This window comes from Nematolebias whitei, chromosome 11 (genome assembly GCF_014905685.2).
Source record: "Nematolebias whitei isolate Nwh7 chromosome 11, NemWhi1, whole genome shotgun sequence".
Taxonomy (NCBI): Eukaryota; Metazoa; Chordata; class Actinopteri; order Cyprinodontiformes; family Rivulidae; genus Nematolebias; species Nematolebias whitei.
In genome coordinates, this window is record NC_056508.1 from 19,339,120 (window position 1) to 19,357,173 (window position 18,054).

At 41.8% G+C, this 18,054-nt stretch overlaps 2 protein-coding genes across 2 annotated transcripts; one reads left to right on the forward strand and one right to left on the reverse strand.

The window, feature by feature from the left end:
• The first annotated feature begins 1,678 nt into the window (after positions 1–1,678).
• Positions 1,679–10,035, forward strand: irf10 (interferon regulatory factor 10). Its single transcript, XM_037683978.1, has 8 exons — positions 1,679–1,849; positions 6,996–7,191; positions 7,278–7,354; positions 7,532–7,583; positions 8,833–8,934; positions 9,015–9,401; positions 9,493–9,611; positions 9,909–10,035. Exons 1-8 carry the CDS (start codon positions 1,679–1,681, stop codon positions 10,020–10,022), a joined length of 1,218 nt encoding a protein of 405 aa, XP_037539906.1. The 3' UTR covers positions 10,023–10,035.
• A 1,545-nt stretch (positions 10,036–11,580) lies between these two features.
• zmp:0000000926 (ataxin-1-like) lies at positions 11,581–14,012 on the reverse strand. Its single transcript, XM_037683977.1, has 2 exons — positions 12,286–14,012; positions 11,581–12,119 (listed from the first exon to the last, which is right to left on the reverse strand). The coding sequence occupies exons 1-2, from the start codon at positions 13,843–13,845 to the stop codon at positions 11,655–11,657; spliced, it is 2,025 nt and encodes a 674-aa protein (XP_037539905.1). The 5' UTR covers positions 13,846–14,012; the 3' UTR covers positions 11,581–11,654.
• Between the last annotated feature and the right edge of the window lie 4,042 nt (positions 14,013–18,054).

Sequence of the window (18,054 nt, forward strand, 5' to 3'; positions counted from 1 at the left end):
TTTCAGTTTACGCTTTATTCCTTCAAAGTAGAATACGTAATTTTTCTACAGTTGGAAAAAAAAATGCACATATGCCTGCATAGTTTATTGTTTTAGTTTTTAGAAATTGGGCAAAAACTATATTATTTTTCCTCCTTTACAAGAATCTTGTCTTTTATTTTGTCTTAAAATGTAAAAATATCAGTAAATAATAATAATTTAAAAAAATCAAAATATATTTTAGTTTTATAAAGTCACCCATACTGGCCAGAAAAGTGCACTAAAGTGGTCTGCAGGCCACCAGTTGAGAATCACAGTTGCAGCAGGGTTTGTGGCTCCGGACACATTTGATTTGGTGAACGATGAGGCAGAAATGGCTCTTTAGATCATAAAGGTTGCAGACCCCTGCTTCAGGGTCATAGCAGATGTTATTATAATATTTCTATAACAGGAATATGACCTACATTCTTTTTTTTTTAAACTTTGATCAGCATAGTCACTGTTCAACACTGAAGTTCGTCTTTTCATCTCCTAATTCAAATGAACAAGTGACATTTCAAACGACTGCATCCAACCTGCCTTTAAACAAACATCTCACAAGGTCTGTTGGTGCTCGGAGTGTGTGCTGGGGAGCACTGTCTGCAACTACCACACCACATTTTAGCTCAGTAATTTTTTTTTGTTTTGTTTTTAGACTCAGAAAAAAGCCTTTTTTTGTTTGTTTCTTTTATTTATTTGCTAAGGTGGATTAGCTGTTTAAAACCAGGTTAACGCCAGACATCTGTTGTAGTTGCACATGAGAGGGTTCATAAAATCCAGTGGTTCACAAAATGTTACTGACAGACACATTGTCTGTCAGCAAAATATCATCTTGCAAATTTACAAGGCATTGGGCCCTCTTAGCCCCTCCCTGGTGGCTCCATGTTTACAAGATTAAGAGATTAGGGATGATTTGTATGGTCCAGACTTTTATTCTGTTTCCTGCTTGATCAAGTTCCTGTGTAACTTTTTTTTTATTGTTCAAAATCATTAATGATTAAATATAAATATGGTGCTGGAAGACACGACACGGACACCAGCTGCCCTCTGCTGGGGACAAACTGTAAGCGGATTATTTACTTTAATTCTTTAATCTTTATTCAGCCCATGGATTTTAATCAGAATAAAACTTGGCGTGTTTCTCTTCAGTTTGCTGTTCAGCCACTAAACAATGTGGAGCTCTTCAGTCAGCAGCAAAACGTGAAAAACAAAAAAAGCTGAACCTTTCCTCCCAAACTTTCGTTTTCACCAGAACATTTCGTTATGAGGCTGCGCGTGCACGCGTGCGCATAAAACGCCCCCTTCTGCTGAGTTTCCTGTGGAGAGGCTAATTAAAAAGTGATCCTGCAGGCTGTGGATTTGGGCTCAGTAGTGTCACAAAATCACCCTTTCCAAAACATCTGCAAGGAAAACATCTGCAGCAGCTGCGGCTCTTTGCTTGGAAACGAGCGCTCGGAGCGGGAAAGCGAAAGCGCTGACCTGAGAGCAGCTTTCACTTTCACTTGTACAGAGCGCACTTTGCTTCTGCTCGGAGTTCACAGGGTTGCCCCCAGCTTCAATCTGCTGCTTTCATTCACTGTGAACCGGAAGTGCGATCAGCTCCACATAACCAAGTGCAGGTTGTTGGTCTGCAGAGTGGAGCTGGTGGCATGAGCTGAAGATGGAGGACGGAGCCAAGTTGCACCTGAAGGAGTGGCTGGTGGCTCAGATAGAGAGCGGCAGGTTCGAGGGCCTGAGCTGGGAGGATGAGGACAGGACCATGTTCAGGATCCCCTGGAAACACGCAGCCAAGAAGGACTACAAGCAGACCGAGGATGCGGCTCTCTTCAAGGTCAGAGCTTCTTGTGGCGCGCGCACTTTTTAAAAAAAATTTTTTTTTATGGTAGGAAAAACAAAACTCACTGATCCACGTGCAGTCTGGTGAAAGTTCATGAAACTTCTAATGCAGCTTTGTTTGAGTTGGTAAATCCTTCATGGAGTCGCTTTGGAGCTCCGGATATGAAACAGGTTGATCTAAACCATCACGTGTTGGGTCAGGAATCGATTATTATAAATAAGAATGATAGTTCTTGTAATCAAGTGTGGTTATAAATGGATAAAAAGAGTCTCATGATCGTTTTCTTTGTGTATTTGTTTATTTGACTCAAAACTAATCAACGTCAAGGTTTTCTTTATTATCATTCACATGGTGGAATCCAATTGTGTACGCAGGGTCCCAGTTACATCCAACAATTAAATGTCAAAGAAAAACAGTAATAAGATCTAAGATATGAACTAAGAAATACACAAAACTAAGAATACACTAAGCACTATAGTAGTAAAAAAAACACGAACAGCAGCACGAACATGAGTCTGTGTGAGCAGATGAGCACGCATGAACACGACGACATGACATAAACCAATCGAATAATCTAATCTAATAATGTTTGTGGACCAAAAATAATACGGTTTGTACCAGGTATTTTGTGGAGTTGAAGCTGACAACAAGTGTGTAAACATTCATCTGTGTGTGTGTGGGGGGGGGGGGGGGGGGGGTGCTGTGGAGAAAAATAGCTATAGATACATAAAAGTGGCTTGATTATAATTTTTCTTCCATCCATTATCTTCTACCCTCTTCTTCCATTTTGGGTCACAGGGGTCACTGGTGCCCATGTCCAGCAGTCACTGTGCAAGGGGCGGGGGACATCCTGGACAGGTCTCCAGTCCATCACAGGGACACATAGAGACAAACAACCATCCACTCTCTCACTCACACCTAGAGACAATTTAGAGTTACCAATCAGTCTAACATGCATGTTTTTGGTCTGTGGGAGGAAACTGGAGTACTCGGAGAAAACATGCACAGAGAGAACATGCAAACTCCACCCAGATAGGCCAGGATTTGAACCGGGGACCTGCTGACTGAGAGGCAGCAGCTCCACCAGTTGCGCCGCCGTGCTGCCCATAATTTTTCTTAATATATTGATATTTGTCCTATAGCGCAGCACGGTGGCACAACTGGTAGAGCTGCTGCCTCTCAGCAAGAAGGTTGCCAGTTCAAATCCAGTAAATCCAGTCCAGGAGCCATTCTGGGTGGAGTTTGCATTTTCTCTCTGTGCATGTGCGGGTTTTCTCTGAGTACTCCACTTTCTTCCCACAGACCAAAAACATGCATGTTAGGCTGATTGGTAACTCTAAATTGTCCCTAGGTGTGAGTGAGAGAGTGAATGGTTGTTTGTCTCGTTTGTCTCTCTGTGTCCCTGTGATGGACCTGCGACCCGTCCAGGGTGTACCCCGCCCCTCGCACAGTGATTGCTGGACATGGGCACCAGCGACCCCCGTGACCCAAAATGGAATAAGCGGGTAAAGATAATGGATGGATGGATGGATGTAAAGAAGGTAAAATGTTTACACTGATTTTGATAAGGATTGAAACACTGAACCCTGCAGGCCTTTGTGAGGCCTCCTTTACTGGGTGACAAATGAATCAAGTATTCCACTTTGAAGTGATACATAATCAATTTAAAACATATTAGGCCATTTTGTTGGATGTGTGTGAACTTGTTGACATTTTAAAATAAAACAAAACCTTTTTTTTTCTTCAAATTTTTCTTTTTTTCCAAATGATTTATTTTAAGCAACGTGCTCTAAAATCTTCCAAAGGATTTCTGATGGATTTGAGAGAAAGGTCCGACTGTAAGTCAGATAAATAAATGAAATGCATTGTCCTCCTTGTGTTACGTCACTCACGTATTTGCAGAAAATTAACAGAAAAACTGCTGAGACGGGCCTTTTCTGTTGTAGGTATGAAAAACATCCATCATCTTTACCTGCTTCTTTCTTTTCGGGTCACAGGGGTCACTGGTGTCCATAGCAATCACTGTGCGAGAGGCGGGGGACACCCTGGACAGGTCTCCAGTCCATCACAGGGACACATAGAGACAAACAACCATTCACCCTCTCACTCACACCTAGAGACAATTTAGAGTTACCAATCAGTCTAACATGCATGTTTTTGTTCTGTGGGAGGAAACTGGAGTACCTGGAGAAAACCCACGCATGCACGGAGAGAACATGCAAACTCCACCCAGAAAGGTCCCTGGCCAGGATTTGGTCCAGCAACCTTCTCGCTGAGAGGCAGCAGCTCTACCAGCTGAGCCACCGTGCTGGCGATATAAAAAATTAAATTTCACGTTATTTTTGGTCAAACTTGGGGTCACAGATGAGGGACTAAAGAGCCACAGACCACTGGTTTAACCAGTTCAGTTCTGTGGAGAAAAGTTAAACAGACTGAATTTAGAGGTATAAGTATTTTTTTTATTAGTTTCACTGAAAGTAACAAATTTAATAAATCACATCTTTTATATTGTTTCTATAACAAAACCTGGTGAGGTGGAGTTTTGCTGCCAAACTACTCTCAGCCAAATGTATTTAAAAAGTTCATTATGATCGTATTCTGATTTGTTTCCCCTCCTCCTTCAGAGCTTTACAGTTCATCTTGTGCAGGTGGTGCACAGCACAGGGAGCTCTAGTTTCCTACAGAAGGTGTGTGCTCCTGAAGTGTCACGGCTTATCTGTTGTCATTTTCTAACGGCTTTCATCACCGTGAAGCTCATTTCAGCATCTTCCTCAGGAAGTTTGGAACAGGGTTTAGATCGTCACATCACACGTGACAAAGAGAGCAGTTTAAAGAGAGCAGTTTAAAGAGAGCAGTTCAAAGAGAGCAGTTTAAAGAGAGCAGTTTAAAGAGAGCAGTTTAAAGAGAGCAGTTTAAAGAGAAATGTTCAAAGAGAACAGTTCAAAGAGAACAGTTCAAAGAGAACAGTTTAAAGAGTGCAGTTTAAAGAGAGCAGTTTAAAGAGAGCAGTTTAAAGAGAACAGTTCAAAGAGAACAGTTTAAAGAGTGCAGTTCAAAGAGAACAGTTTAAAGAGTGCAGTTTAAAGAGAGCAGTTTAAAGAGAACAGTTCAAAGAGAGCAGTTTAAAGAGTGCAGTTTAAAGAGTGCAGTTTAAAGAGAGCAGTTTAAAGAGAGCAGTTTAAAGAGAGCAGTTTAAAGAGAACAGTTTAAAGAGAGCAGTTTAAAGAGAGCAGTTTAAAGAGAACAGTTCAAAGAGTGCAGTTTAAAGAGTGCAGTTTAAAGAGTGCAGTTTAAAGAGAGCAGTTTAAAGAGAGCAGTTTAAAGAGAACAGTTTAAAGAGAGCAGTTTAAAGAGAGCAGTTTAAAGAGTGCAGTTTAAAGAGTGCAGTTTAAAGAGAGCAGTTTAAAGAGAGCAGTTTAAAGAGAACAGTTTAAAGAGAGCAGTTTAAAGAGAGCAGGTCTTTTTTTGGGGGGGGGGGATCCTTTTTAAACCACTTGTAAGCGTTTTCTAAATAGACAAGTAGAGTATTATTGACTTTGTTCAAATGTTTGAACAGTTTTAGCATCTTTTGTTGTTAATTAACTTGTTGTAAAGTTTGTCCACAACAAAAAAATACAAAACACACGACGACCTTTCTGAAACTAACCTTTTGTGCAAACATTAAACTTAAAGATATTGTTGATAAAATGCACAGATGTTCTCATAGTGTCTACATTCTACTTGGGGAAAATAAAAGAACATGCTTCAAAGTTCATGCTTGGGACATGCCCCATGTTGAAAACTTGGTAAAGAAATTGAAAGTTAAACTAGGTTTGTTTTCAGAAACAGATCCTGTTTAACTCTGAACGCTAGGAAACACCTTGTAACTGTGACTTTCCTTCCCTCCATTGATTACGGTGACATTAGGTTCAGGTTAGGTTTTTTTGTCATGTGCAAAATCAACACAAGGTCAAAAATGTAATGAAATGCTTAGGACGAGAAGAACCGTCTCGACTCGCCCCCCCAAATAAAGAAAACAACAACAAGAAATATAAATAAAAACATGAAGCGAAAAATATTAACAACATTCTAAAACTACTACTAACATATTAAAAAACAAGGCACCAAAACTGAAAAAGAAATACATCTACAGTGTGGTTCGTTTAGCAGTGAGTTTCTTTCAACATCATTTCTTTTTTCCATTTACTCGTTATTTATCCAGGTTATCTCATTAAGACACGAGAACTCATTTTCAACAGAGACCTGTTTCTGGGAGCAGCTAGGGGTTAATGGTCTTGCTCAGGGGCCCAGAGTGGAGCAAATGAGGGTGGAGGCAGGTGTGGGTGTTTCACCTTTTCCACCCACATTTTGATGTTGAGGTGGCTATGGAAAGAGATGTCTGGGCCTCCCTGCTCAAGCCGCTGCATGGATGGATTTTCATGTTGACGGTGCCAGGAGTTGAACCTGCAACTTTCCGATCACAGGCCCATCTTCTCTAACGTCTCTAAGGGATTGTAAGCAACTGCTAAGTTCATGGCAAAAACCAACACAGACATGTTCCTGTTTTTAGTATTTTACATTTCTTTATAGCTGTTTTTGTTTCATTTTTATGATTTCTTCTATTTACTTTTCATTTTATATACGTTTTATATGACTGTCCACTGTTGTCTGTACCTCGTCTGTGTTCTTTGTTTAAATCAGGTCTCTCTTGTAAATGAGTCCTTGAGGCTCAATGAGACTAACCTGTGTAAATAAATGTTGATTAATAAAAAAAAAAAAGTTAATACTCAATAATCCAGGTAAAAAAAAAAATCTAACAAAGTACGAAATGTGTCAACAAAAAAAAAGAACCTGTCCAGATGACCTGAGTGAACTTTGTTGGAAAACAACCTTCTGTTTTGCAGACAGGTTCTTTCAAATGACAACATGCCATAAACAGGTCATTGTTTTCCAGAATAATGTGAAAATACCACCAACAAAGCCCAACGTTTGACTTCTTTGTCTTTGTTAGACCACATGCAGATATGTAGGTAATACACAAAGTGCAAAACAGATCAATACAAACTTTTAACCGAGCATAACCTTCAATTAAACAAAACAAAAAGCCTTTTTTGAATGCAGGCTTTTCTAAGTAAACATGTCATGCACTGATTATATTCAGGCCTGGGCTGTGTACAAGGGTAAATACAGAGAGGGCAGGGATAAGGCGGACCCCACCATGTGGAAGACTCGACTTCGCTGCGCTCTCAACAAGAGCTCAGATTTCCAGGAGGTCCCTGAACGCAACCAGCTGGACATCACTGAGCCGTACAAGGTCTACCAGATCCAGCCTGACACTTCATCAGCCAAACCAGCAGGTAATAGAACTCTATAACTACAAGCTGCATTGTTCTCTAACTTCAAGCTGAGCTCTCATTCGAACCCACTTGTTCCCACTCCCCAGTGTGTCCTCAGACCAACTATCAAGTGCTCAAACAGGTGAAACAGTCTCCCAGGAGTCCCGCTTACCTGGACAACCAGGTAACGTCAGAAATACAAATGACAAACTCTGAATAAACTTTAGAAGCCTTTACATTCTTCAGCTGGCAAAAGGAGGTATAAAATAAAAGTTTTACCTAAAGTCACAACTTGTAGTGAAAAAATATATCTCTGTTCTAAACCTCGTTAGAACTAAATTTTTCTTTTCTGTTTTTGAAGCCTCATTTCCACAAAGAATCGTTTGAATACAAAGAAGAAAAATCGTGTTCTGGTAAGTCAGTCTTTTGAATTCTTTAGGACACAAACTGGAATATAATTAGGGTCCACAGAGGTGAGTTCTTTCTAAGTATAAGGATCTATAAACATTAACTTAGGTCATGGTTGAGTGGGTTTTGGAAATAGATTCAGCTGCTTTAGTGTAACACGTTTTTGTTGTACATTTCATCTTTAAAGTAAGAAAAGAAGTAAAACGAAGGACTCAGAACAGAATATAATGCACAGTGTTGAATTTTTCCAACTTCATCTGAACCTCCATTTCTTCTCTGATTGTGTTGACGGATGGTGCCACAAGAAATGTGTGCATTTACAGTGAGATATCTGAGGTGATGGAGCAGCATGGCTACACCTGGACTTATAAGCAGTGCCAGGATAAGATAAAGAAATTAAAGTCTATAGAGCGATTAAGGACCAAAATGGACGGAGTGGCTCAACCACAATGACCAGTTATGATACCACCAACAGAGCAGGAAAACAAGTCACTGTGGCCGCCTACACATGAGAAGAACCAAGAAGAGGAGAGCCGAGTGGAGTCACACTTATCAGCGGCAAAGCAGCTGCTTCAGCTCTTTTGTGTCCAGTTCTTCACCCACTTAGTTTCCCGAGACACCCGTCTCCCTCTCATTTACACACATTTATTCTGTCTTTTTCCTAATTTACAGATTCTACCTCTCCAGGCTGTCTTCCACCTGCTCCCAACTCTCACTACACATCACAATGTCATCTGCAAACATTGCAGTCCAGATACAAGGCCCATTATATCACCCAGTCAAAGTCAAACCTTTCAGATAAGAACTGCTGTGTTCCACAGGTAGACTGACTGCAGGTTACCGTGTCTTTAATTTTAGTGGTTATTTAAGTTTGGTTGCTTTTGGTAAGTTCAGGCGCTGAAGCATTCGTTCTCAGACTGTACTCATGTTGACAGAGAACAAATCTAGAGCTTGTTCACAACTCTAACTTTAGTGACAGCATCTCTAACAGCACTGACTTCGACTTCAGTTTTTGTGGTTCAGCACTCGGCACACTATTACCAGTATTTTGTTAATAAATTAAATCTTAGATGTTTTGCACATTGTACTACAGTGAGGGTTTGTAAAAACACGTCTGGGCCTTATTCTGTTTGTTGAAGCGCATCATGTTGGTTTAGGGCCGAGTTATGTATTTTGAACAAATAGCACAATTTATTTTTCTCCCGTTGTGCACATTAACCTGTTTGGACCTACCTGTGTCTCTGGTTTTATAAGACCCACTGAGGGAGCACAAGTACTACGAGACGACAGAGAAAACTATTCAAAATCCAGCTCCTTCTCCCATGAACTTCTTAAGTCCCATACTCAATATATCAGGTGAGAAACATTCAACAAACAAAGATACTTTGTCTTCTAAATGTATTTCCCAGGTACTTAGTGGCTTTGTGTGTGTGCAGACTTTCGTATGCAGGTGAGGTTACAGTATCAAGGCAACACAGTGACAAAAGTGACCACCTGGAGCCCAGATGGGTGCTTCATTCTTCAGGGTCGTGTTCCTTTGGGGAATGAACGGATCTACGGGCCCTGCTCTGCCCAGCAGCTCTCTTTCCCTTCTCCAGCCTCCGTTTCTCTGCCCTCTGGCATGGCTGAAGCAATGAATCGTCTGCTCAGTCACCTTGAAAGGGGCGTGCTATTATGGGTGGCGCCAGATGGGGTGTTTATTAAGCGGTTCTGCCAGGGCAGGGTGTACTGGAGCGGTCCCATGGCCCAACATTCTGACCAACCAAACAAACTGGAGCGGGAAAAGACTTTCAAACTCCTGGATATACCCATGTTTCTTAACGGTATTACTGAAGGCATCTCCTTTGTTCAAAATCTGTTTTTACTGATAGAGGATGTGTGGTTGCTACAATTTATTATATTTGATCTGTGCAGCTCTGCAGAAGCACGTGCAAGGGAGGGGGTCCACACCCTCCTACGAGATTGAGCTCTGTTTCGGAGAAGAGTATCCAGATCCAAATGTACCTAAAACCAGGAAGCTCATCATGGCACAGGTTGGTTGAAAGATCCTAAAACAGTTTTGTTCATATTTAAACAAGGAAATTCAAGTTATAATTAGACATGTTTATTTTTTATTTTTAAATAAACTAGTCAGTTTAATTTGCAATCAAGGGCTTGATTTATCATTTCTCAAACAACAAGAAATTAGAATGACCATATTTTCTGTTTTTTATGGCAAACATTAAACTTTTACTTCCCACACTCAGATTAGACTCGCAGTTGTATCTTCAGCCAGTAGATGTCGCCATAAACACACAAATGATGGCGTGTTCCTGTTTCCTGTTGGCCAGGTGGTTCCCTTGTTTGCAGTGGAGCTGTTACAAAGATTTAACCTGGGACAAAAAGAAGAACAAACTTCATTTCTCACGTCAAACTCGGAGGGGAATATGACTTTGGAAGATTAAGACTTTTTTTTTTTCAAGGCGGGAACGAACAAATGAAGCTGTGATCATCACGACAAAGTAAATATGTGTATATATAGTATAAATGACTGCATGGTACACCTATCTGCATTATTGAGAAATCAAATATATATATATATATATATATATATATATATATATATTTTATCGTGACTCCCAAAATTTTCTTTTATAAAAAAATTGTGACTTGTTTTTTATTGTTTTGTCCAAAGTGCAGCTAGGTGGTTGTGCAAAACATACCATGAATGTGAACGATTCTTTTCTTTCCCTTTCTCATGTTCTGCCAATTTCACATTTGCCACATATTCTATTTTAATTTAAAAAATTGTATTACAACAAATATAGAAAATAAAACAACACCAGTAATTTAATCTATAAAGCTTTTTTCTCATTTATTTCTAGCGAACATCATAGAACAGATTCACAATTTCTTAAAAATATACATTTTTGTAGCTTTAACATTTAAAAAGAAAAATAAACAGGTTCATTTTTTTCTCTTTGAAAATAATAATAATAATAATTAAAAAAAAAACTAAAGTGAGAGAGAGTGCTGATTCAGATGATGTACCCATATCAGAGTTTAGAATACTTTCGTCATTTTCCCTGCCTTCAAACAAATACAGTACATTAAAAAATTGAGACGGTGAACAGAAGCGTACAGTACACAGGGGTCAAGAGCATTCACAAAGCATCATGTTCCAACGTGTTATTAGCACCATTACTCTTAAGCCATACTGCACCTTTTACTCCTTCCATCATTCAGTTTTAATGGAAAAACACCACGAGTGTCGAGGCGGCGTGGCACAGACCAGTCTGTGTGCGTGGGATTGTCTGTTACGCAGTTTTCATTAGTGTTCTCCCTTTGTCAGAGATAATGTTAAGAACATATTGGAGAGTAATGCCTTGATGAACAACCCATTGAGACGACTCCCAGTGATGAGAATGAAAAAGGCGAAGAGTTGCTCATACATTCACTTGTGCCTGACCAGGCCGGCATGAAGACATTGGCTCAGAAGCAAGAAATCAAAAATAAAAACCTAAACAAAAATGCATTGCAAGATTGACAGAGATTGCATTTAATCTGTTTAGCATATTTACTGTATATAACATATGTAATTTATTTATATGTATATATATATATATATAGAGATAAACGTATAGTCAATTTTTGTTCATATATTTCTGTAATTCCTCAATAGCGTTTAGTTTCGTAACACTGATTGAAAATACCCTGCAGCAGTTACTTTCATTAAGTACTGTAGGTGTGTGAGACAACCATAACAAAAACAGAGTGAACACACACAAGTGCTTGATTGTCTCACTGAATGTCTTCAGTGCGGTTGTAAAGAGTCATTCATAGATGTCTGAGCTGCTGCTGCTTTCAGGGCTGTGCTAAGTACAATTAGGTTGATGGAGAGGAGAGGAGAGGAAATGAAAGGTGCAGCAAGACCAGAGTGAGTGATCATCTGTAAATTTTGTTTTGTATTCCTTCCCTGCAACCCTACCTTGAGGTCTCTCCATTGTTTGTCTTTGTGGGTGCAACAGAGACAAGGAGGGTGTGTATGTGCTTATGCTTGCGCGCGCGTGTGTGTGTAAGTGTACATGTGCAAGTTTCTACTGCCACTTCATTAGCTTGGAGCCATGAGGTAAATCCACGAGGCTCTCGTCAGTTCCTGTTGAGGGAAGTACGTCAGGTGCAGACCAGCGCCGTTTGCGAAGCCGCCGCTGCTCTTTTGCCAGAGGCCCTGCGGACATTGTGCATGGAGGGCATGCTGTAGAAGGAGGTGGTTGGTGAGGAAGAGGGGGAGGTGGAGGTGGGGGTGGCATCTCCTCCCTTTGCAAGTTGCTTGACTCTGCCTCGGCCCTGGGGAGGAACTGTGTGCGATGGGCTTTGGAGCTGGCACGCGGGTGTGTCCGGTGAGTTTGGCTGGCCACTGGGGTGAGGGCCAGGCATACATCACCCTCCGTGAGCTGGCGGCACGACAGACCGTACAGCTGCATGGTTTTCTGAGGAGAGCATGAAGACCAGCCCCTGTCTTGCACAAAGAATGGGTACTCCACCAAGACCTGCAGTAACTCCTACACAAAACCACAAGATGACATTAAACTCAGAGTTTGCCATTTATTATTGCAACAACATGAGTTTAGTGAATAGTAGAAAATAAGCTTAACTGATATGAACTAAAGTATTTGAGACAATATCATAGGACATTGTAAATGTCAGGCAAATTAGGAGAAAGCTAACCTGAGTGTTGCGGTCTGTGAGGTGGACCTGCAGGTGGCTGAAGCCCTGTGTGCTGCTGGGGGAAATCAGCAGCACTTTGCAGGTGCTCAGGTGGAACTCTGGGGATGTGTCTGCGCTCCTCAGAAAGTCCTCCGTCCGCAGCTCCTCTACTCGCTTTAATCGACCACTGCCCAATTCAATCAGAGACCCCTTGGTGAAATGAGGTAGGAGTGCAGGGGGAGATGGGTGGAAGGCCGGGGATGAGGTGTAAGGCTTGGAAGGAGAAACCGCTCTCCCTCTGTCTCTGTTCCGTCGTCTCTCACACTCACTGTCCCTCTCCTGGTCTTTGTCCTGGTGTAGCTGTTTCTCTTTTACTTTGACTCGTTCTCTGTCTCTCTGGAGGATCTTGTCCCTTTCTTGGTCTCTGTCCCGGTCTCTCTGTGACCTATCATGGCTGTTTGGCAGACCCAGGGGTGAGTGCGGTGAGTTCCTTATATTGTGCTGCCTGGGCCCTGGCTCCTTGTGCACACTGTATGGAAATGTTCCTGAGGAGCTGTAGAGTGGATATGCCTGGGTGTAAGGGCTGGGATGAGAGATCGATCCCAATGAATAATAGAATTGGGTCTCAGTTGGTGTAGCCCCCAGGTGGTCCAATAGCCCACTTCTGCATGTCCTGGAGTCTGGTCCAAGGAGATGGGGACTAATGGAGAGTGAAGTGGAGTTGGTCTTCCCAGACTCATGTCTTTCCTGCAGGGAAGAATGTTGCTCAGGGTCCTCTTGAGCTTGAGAGTCTAATAGAAATGCCCCTCCAGAATGAACAGGGGATGTTAGGTCCTCCTGCTGCTTCCGTCCACCATTGGCATGCAAAGTGTGTGGGCTAACATTCAGTCTACATCTGCTGCTATCATTCCCATACTCTCCTACGAGCAGAGGTCTGGAGGCTGAGGCAGTCCTGCTGCCTGGCCCATCTAAGCCATTAGGCTTCTTGCACAAGTACCTGGATCTTACCTCAACTAGGTTGGGGTCTGTGGGGTACAGTGACTGGGGACTAAACAAGTATGAAGGAGAAAACAGAGATGGGCTATAGTCACGCCGCCCACTGTTAATATAAGACCACATCTCTCTAGAACTGGCTGGCAAAGGAGTCTTAAAGGAGGAAGAAGATGATGTAGAATGAGTGGGTGGCAATGAAAGCCACCTGGAGTGGTGGGGCAGAGCTGAGGCAAGAGGATCATCTCTCCAAGCTGGAGACCCTGAGCTCCGCCTATCAGTAACCTGTCCTGGGAAAAGGGAGACAGGTGGAGAGTAACTTAGGGCCCATGGTAATGGCACAGGGAGGCCTGGTGCTGGAGCAGGGATGGGTGGGGGACTATGTAGAGAATGGAGGTTTGGGTTGCAAAGGACTCTATCTCTGTCACTGGTCTCCCTGCCTCCCTCCCCTCTACCTGTGCTGTGACGACTGCGAAATGGCACAGGGGGTTTAAACTCATCCAGGGGAACTTGGTGTTCTGCAGATCCTTGCCGAGACTCCCTCTTCTTGGGAGGGAGGCACTCTTTGCTGCGCTCAGGGCTTGGATTCATGGGTGGGCTCCAGCAGCAGTGGGGGCCCCCTGTGTGTTAGTGTAGGCTAGGTCACATGGGCCTCACGGGAAAACGAGGGGCGTGGACAGAGGGGAAGGCTGGTACACAGCATCACTGACGGGTCACTGACGATGCCTTTCCACTGAAGCACCACTCACCTACAGGAACAGAGATAAGGTGGGGAAAGGGAGAGACAGAAGTAGGAGAGATTAAGTGTGCACATTGGGGAAGAACAGTCTGTTAGGTCCTGGCATCCGCTGTAGTTAAGACTTAGCTGTCAGTATGGTCAGACATGCATACAAACATTTGTCTATAACAGACAGATGGAGGGTAATCAGATACTCACTCCCTCTTCCAAACTAATTTCAAGAGGTTAGAAACTCGTAGCTGTTTGATATTTTTTGCACATGTTTTATTACCTGTGTGCACTGTGGTGCGACTGAGACTGCCCAACTTACTCGTTTCATTCAAACACATTACTCCCACATGCAGGCTAAAAATACATTCAGCAGCCAATGAAGTTCAGAAGCAGTGCAGCATGTGTGCAAATGCACGCGCACGTACACACTCAGAGCCCCCACAGCAGGACAGTTTTCATCTCTGACTCTCGGGGGATGATTGGAATATGTAGATATGCTTTTCTACCACTTTCATGAACCACCCCCATGACATTCTCGGGTGCTCTCTGTATTCTACACAAGCTTACTACCAACACCCCCTCACCCCCTCTCTTTCAGACACACAGACAACAACAGACCAACATACACTCCCTGAAGTGGCTGTAAACACTCCCCTAGTGACAGGCAAAGCTGGTCACTGCCCAACCAAAGCTGACAGAAACACTGTTGATATTACCACCAGTTGTTGTACACACAGGCTTTGTGTCCTTGCATGTTGATTAGGCATCACAGCATGGGGGTGTGTGGGGGAAATATGTGTGACAGTGTGCAGACATGTAAGCCATGTTGATCTGTTAAAACGTGCCATTTTTCGGACTGGGGAAAAAATAAATATGTGAACGTGTTTCATTGTTTGGGTCTTTGTGTGTGTGTTAAGAGTTCTCAGATGTGTCAGAGAGTTTACAGCCTTCTTTCATTCAGCGAGAAGTGCGGGGGAGCTCTACTAATTCTTCTCTAAATGTTTTAAATGAGCTCCCTTTTTGAAATGACGAGCCGCGACTCCAGTCGTTCCCTCCTCCACGAGCGGCGCCGCTCCAGCTGCTGCCACAGCCACTCAGCACCGCACTCACCCGCAAGTCTGTCAACTGTTAAAACCAACTCTTTGCCGTCTCACCATCCACACAGTCACCATGGCAACTGGGTCCACACACAGACATACATACATTATATATATATATATATATATATATATATTCACACACATGCAGGGGCATGTAAACATTCAGTTGGCTGTAGAAGTTGGATGGGGATACTTTAAAGAGAGGTAGGCATGCTTGTTGCTCATCAAGTGACTTGGTCCAAAAACAGAAGTGTTAGAGCAGAGCAAGCTGTTTGTGCATCTGAGTGGAAAACTGACAACAGAGTGATGGAAGAAGGAGGATTCATTGTCCCAGACGTTGGCAGGATGGATGCAATAAGGCCGAACAGTGAAAATGAGATGATGGACAACTCTTAGGTCGATGAAAACGCTGCTGTTGTGATTTCACTGCTGGTCCACTGTATGACACCTACAGAGAACTGTTTATTTTCAGAGTTTCTTGTATTTAAGATTCAATTTTAAACAAATTTAATATTATTATACTTTTTAAAAAATAAAAATAGGATTGAGCATATTTTTTTGTTGTTGAAGATTTTAATTTAGTTTGCATAAATCAACAAATGGCACTTGAGCGCTGGCACTTCCTATTTCCAAAGTTTGTGAAGAGCTTCTAAAACCTGATTGCAGTCCATTTTTCCATCAATAAAATTTGTCAAAGTGCACACCCATCCATGTAAGGTCCACAGCTGTTGCTTTGGCCCCAGGGAAAGCTTAGCTACGACATAAGAGGAACATCAATGAGAACTTAAAACAGATAAAAAGGACTAATCTGACAGTTTGGTTAATTTTAGGTGAGATGAAGCACAGCATCTTTTAACATAAAAAAAATGAATTACAAACAGACTTTCTGGCTCTTGTTCAGTCAAGAAATGAAGCAAAATCTTCAGATTTAATGAAACAAGGATGAAGCGATGTGGAGTGTCTGCATTAAGTCTGGCACTGAACATTTTTTTTATTCAACCTTTATTTATACAGTCTCAGTGAGCCACGCGGACTCATTTTCAAGAAAGACCTGATTTAAACAAAGAACACAGATGAGGTGCAGACAACAGTAGACAATAATGTAAAAAGCATATAACATGAAAAAGTAAATAGAAGAAATTATATAAAAGAACGAAACAAAAACTGCTGCATTATAAGCTGATGTAAACACTAAAAACAGGAACATGTCTGCAATGGTTTGTAGCAGTTGTTTAAAATCCCTCAGAGAGGTCAAAGTCGAGCGCTTCAGATTTCTTTGCAAGGTGTTCCAGGAAACAGGAGCGGAGTAGGAGAAGACCCTTTTTACAAGTTCGGTCCGCACTGAGGGGACACAGTATGTAATTAAAGTAAAGGACCACCTAAGCATCATCTCATCTCAACACTGAGGAAGTGAAAATCCTTTCCACAGAACTCATCATAGCAAGACGGGATGGAGATAACGTAAAAAAAAGCACGAGAGGTCTTAGGAAAACTCTTTAAGAGTCTGTAATTCAGTCAAAGACTGGACTAGAAGCAGCAAAGTGTCCCTAAAAAAATGCACTAAAAGTGTTCAAAATGGCACCCTACTTTCAAAGAAGTTAAGCGTTTCTGAAATAGAAAAACGAGACACTTGTTATAAATGTTCAACAAGTCAAAAACAATTCCAAACCCTCTCTTAACCAACAGTTTCATTACATTTTATAGTATTAATTTACAGCAAATAGTAGTTACAGAGTACGTCACCAGTTATTCAGTATTACATTGTGAAGATGGTAAAAAGAAAGTGAAAAAAAAAAATTGTAATTTTTTTTTTTTTTACAAAATTCATCACAAAAAATGTATTCATGTTCCCAAAAGACTATTATTGTACGGCTAATGAAATATTATATACACAAGATGGCATTAACACGTCTTTTTACTTGCAAGAAAAAAATTATGCAAAAAGTATTTTTAAAATAATTGAGCGGTTCCATTTTAAATTTCCTTGCTAAGTAATATAGTTCCGTTATGTTACCCTCAATATTCAACAGGTCAATTTGATTTTACCCTTTAGTCTGTTTTCTGTAAAAGACGCTGTAGAAAACACTGATTTGTTAAAAATGCAAAAAAATAAAAACAGTTCTGGGTAACGTCAGATTACTCTTCCACCAGCTTCATCAAAACAGACCCAATATAAACTTGTTTGAGTACAACAAAACAAAGCATGTGAGTGTGCATGTGGAGGAGTTTGAAAAGAAGCGTCTCCTAACAGAACACTCCTACACTGTGCAGACGTGCACACCAAGCTGGAGGGCTTTAATGCAACATTTCAATACATCGACAGAGACTGCCAGCATGATGTTGTGCTTTTCCTCCAATCCACACAAACTAAAAGCTCTTTATTTAGTAAAAAAAAATAAAAGACTACCAATAACGTGCACGGTTTTGCAGAAACAAGTATCTTATTAATGCCCTTTCTGTCAAACTGCAAATAAATTCAAACTTATATTTGCACATCTCAACATCATCCCGCCTTTTTTCTCTTCATGCATTTATCGGTAGAAGTGCTAAACGTACGTCCATACTCATGACCGCAAACCTCAGAACACACATCAGCCGAATATCAGCGACAAACTAGCTGAAGTATTCCTTTCAATGAAACTTGGATTAAAAGAGTCAGCGACAGAAAAGCAGACAGCCGAGGGAGAGAGAGTTGGACAATCGGGTAGATGAAGTTGGCGGCTGCTGTGATAGGATGCAACACTGACCTTAGTGCTGGCTGAGCTGTCCCAAAGTTGGCAGTCATTCATATTCTAGTCACCCCCCAGAGGGTCAAGCCGCCCCCAGCTCCTTCCTGTGCTCCTTCACCGCTCCAACACCTGCAGAGATCAGCAGCCTCCAGCTACGCCCTGCCTCTGATCTCTGAACGCATGAATAACACCAGCGAGCCCACCAAACTGAAGGGAAAAACTGAGTCTGCTATCCGTCTCT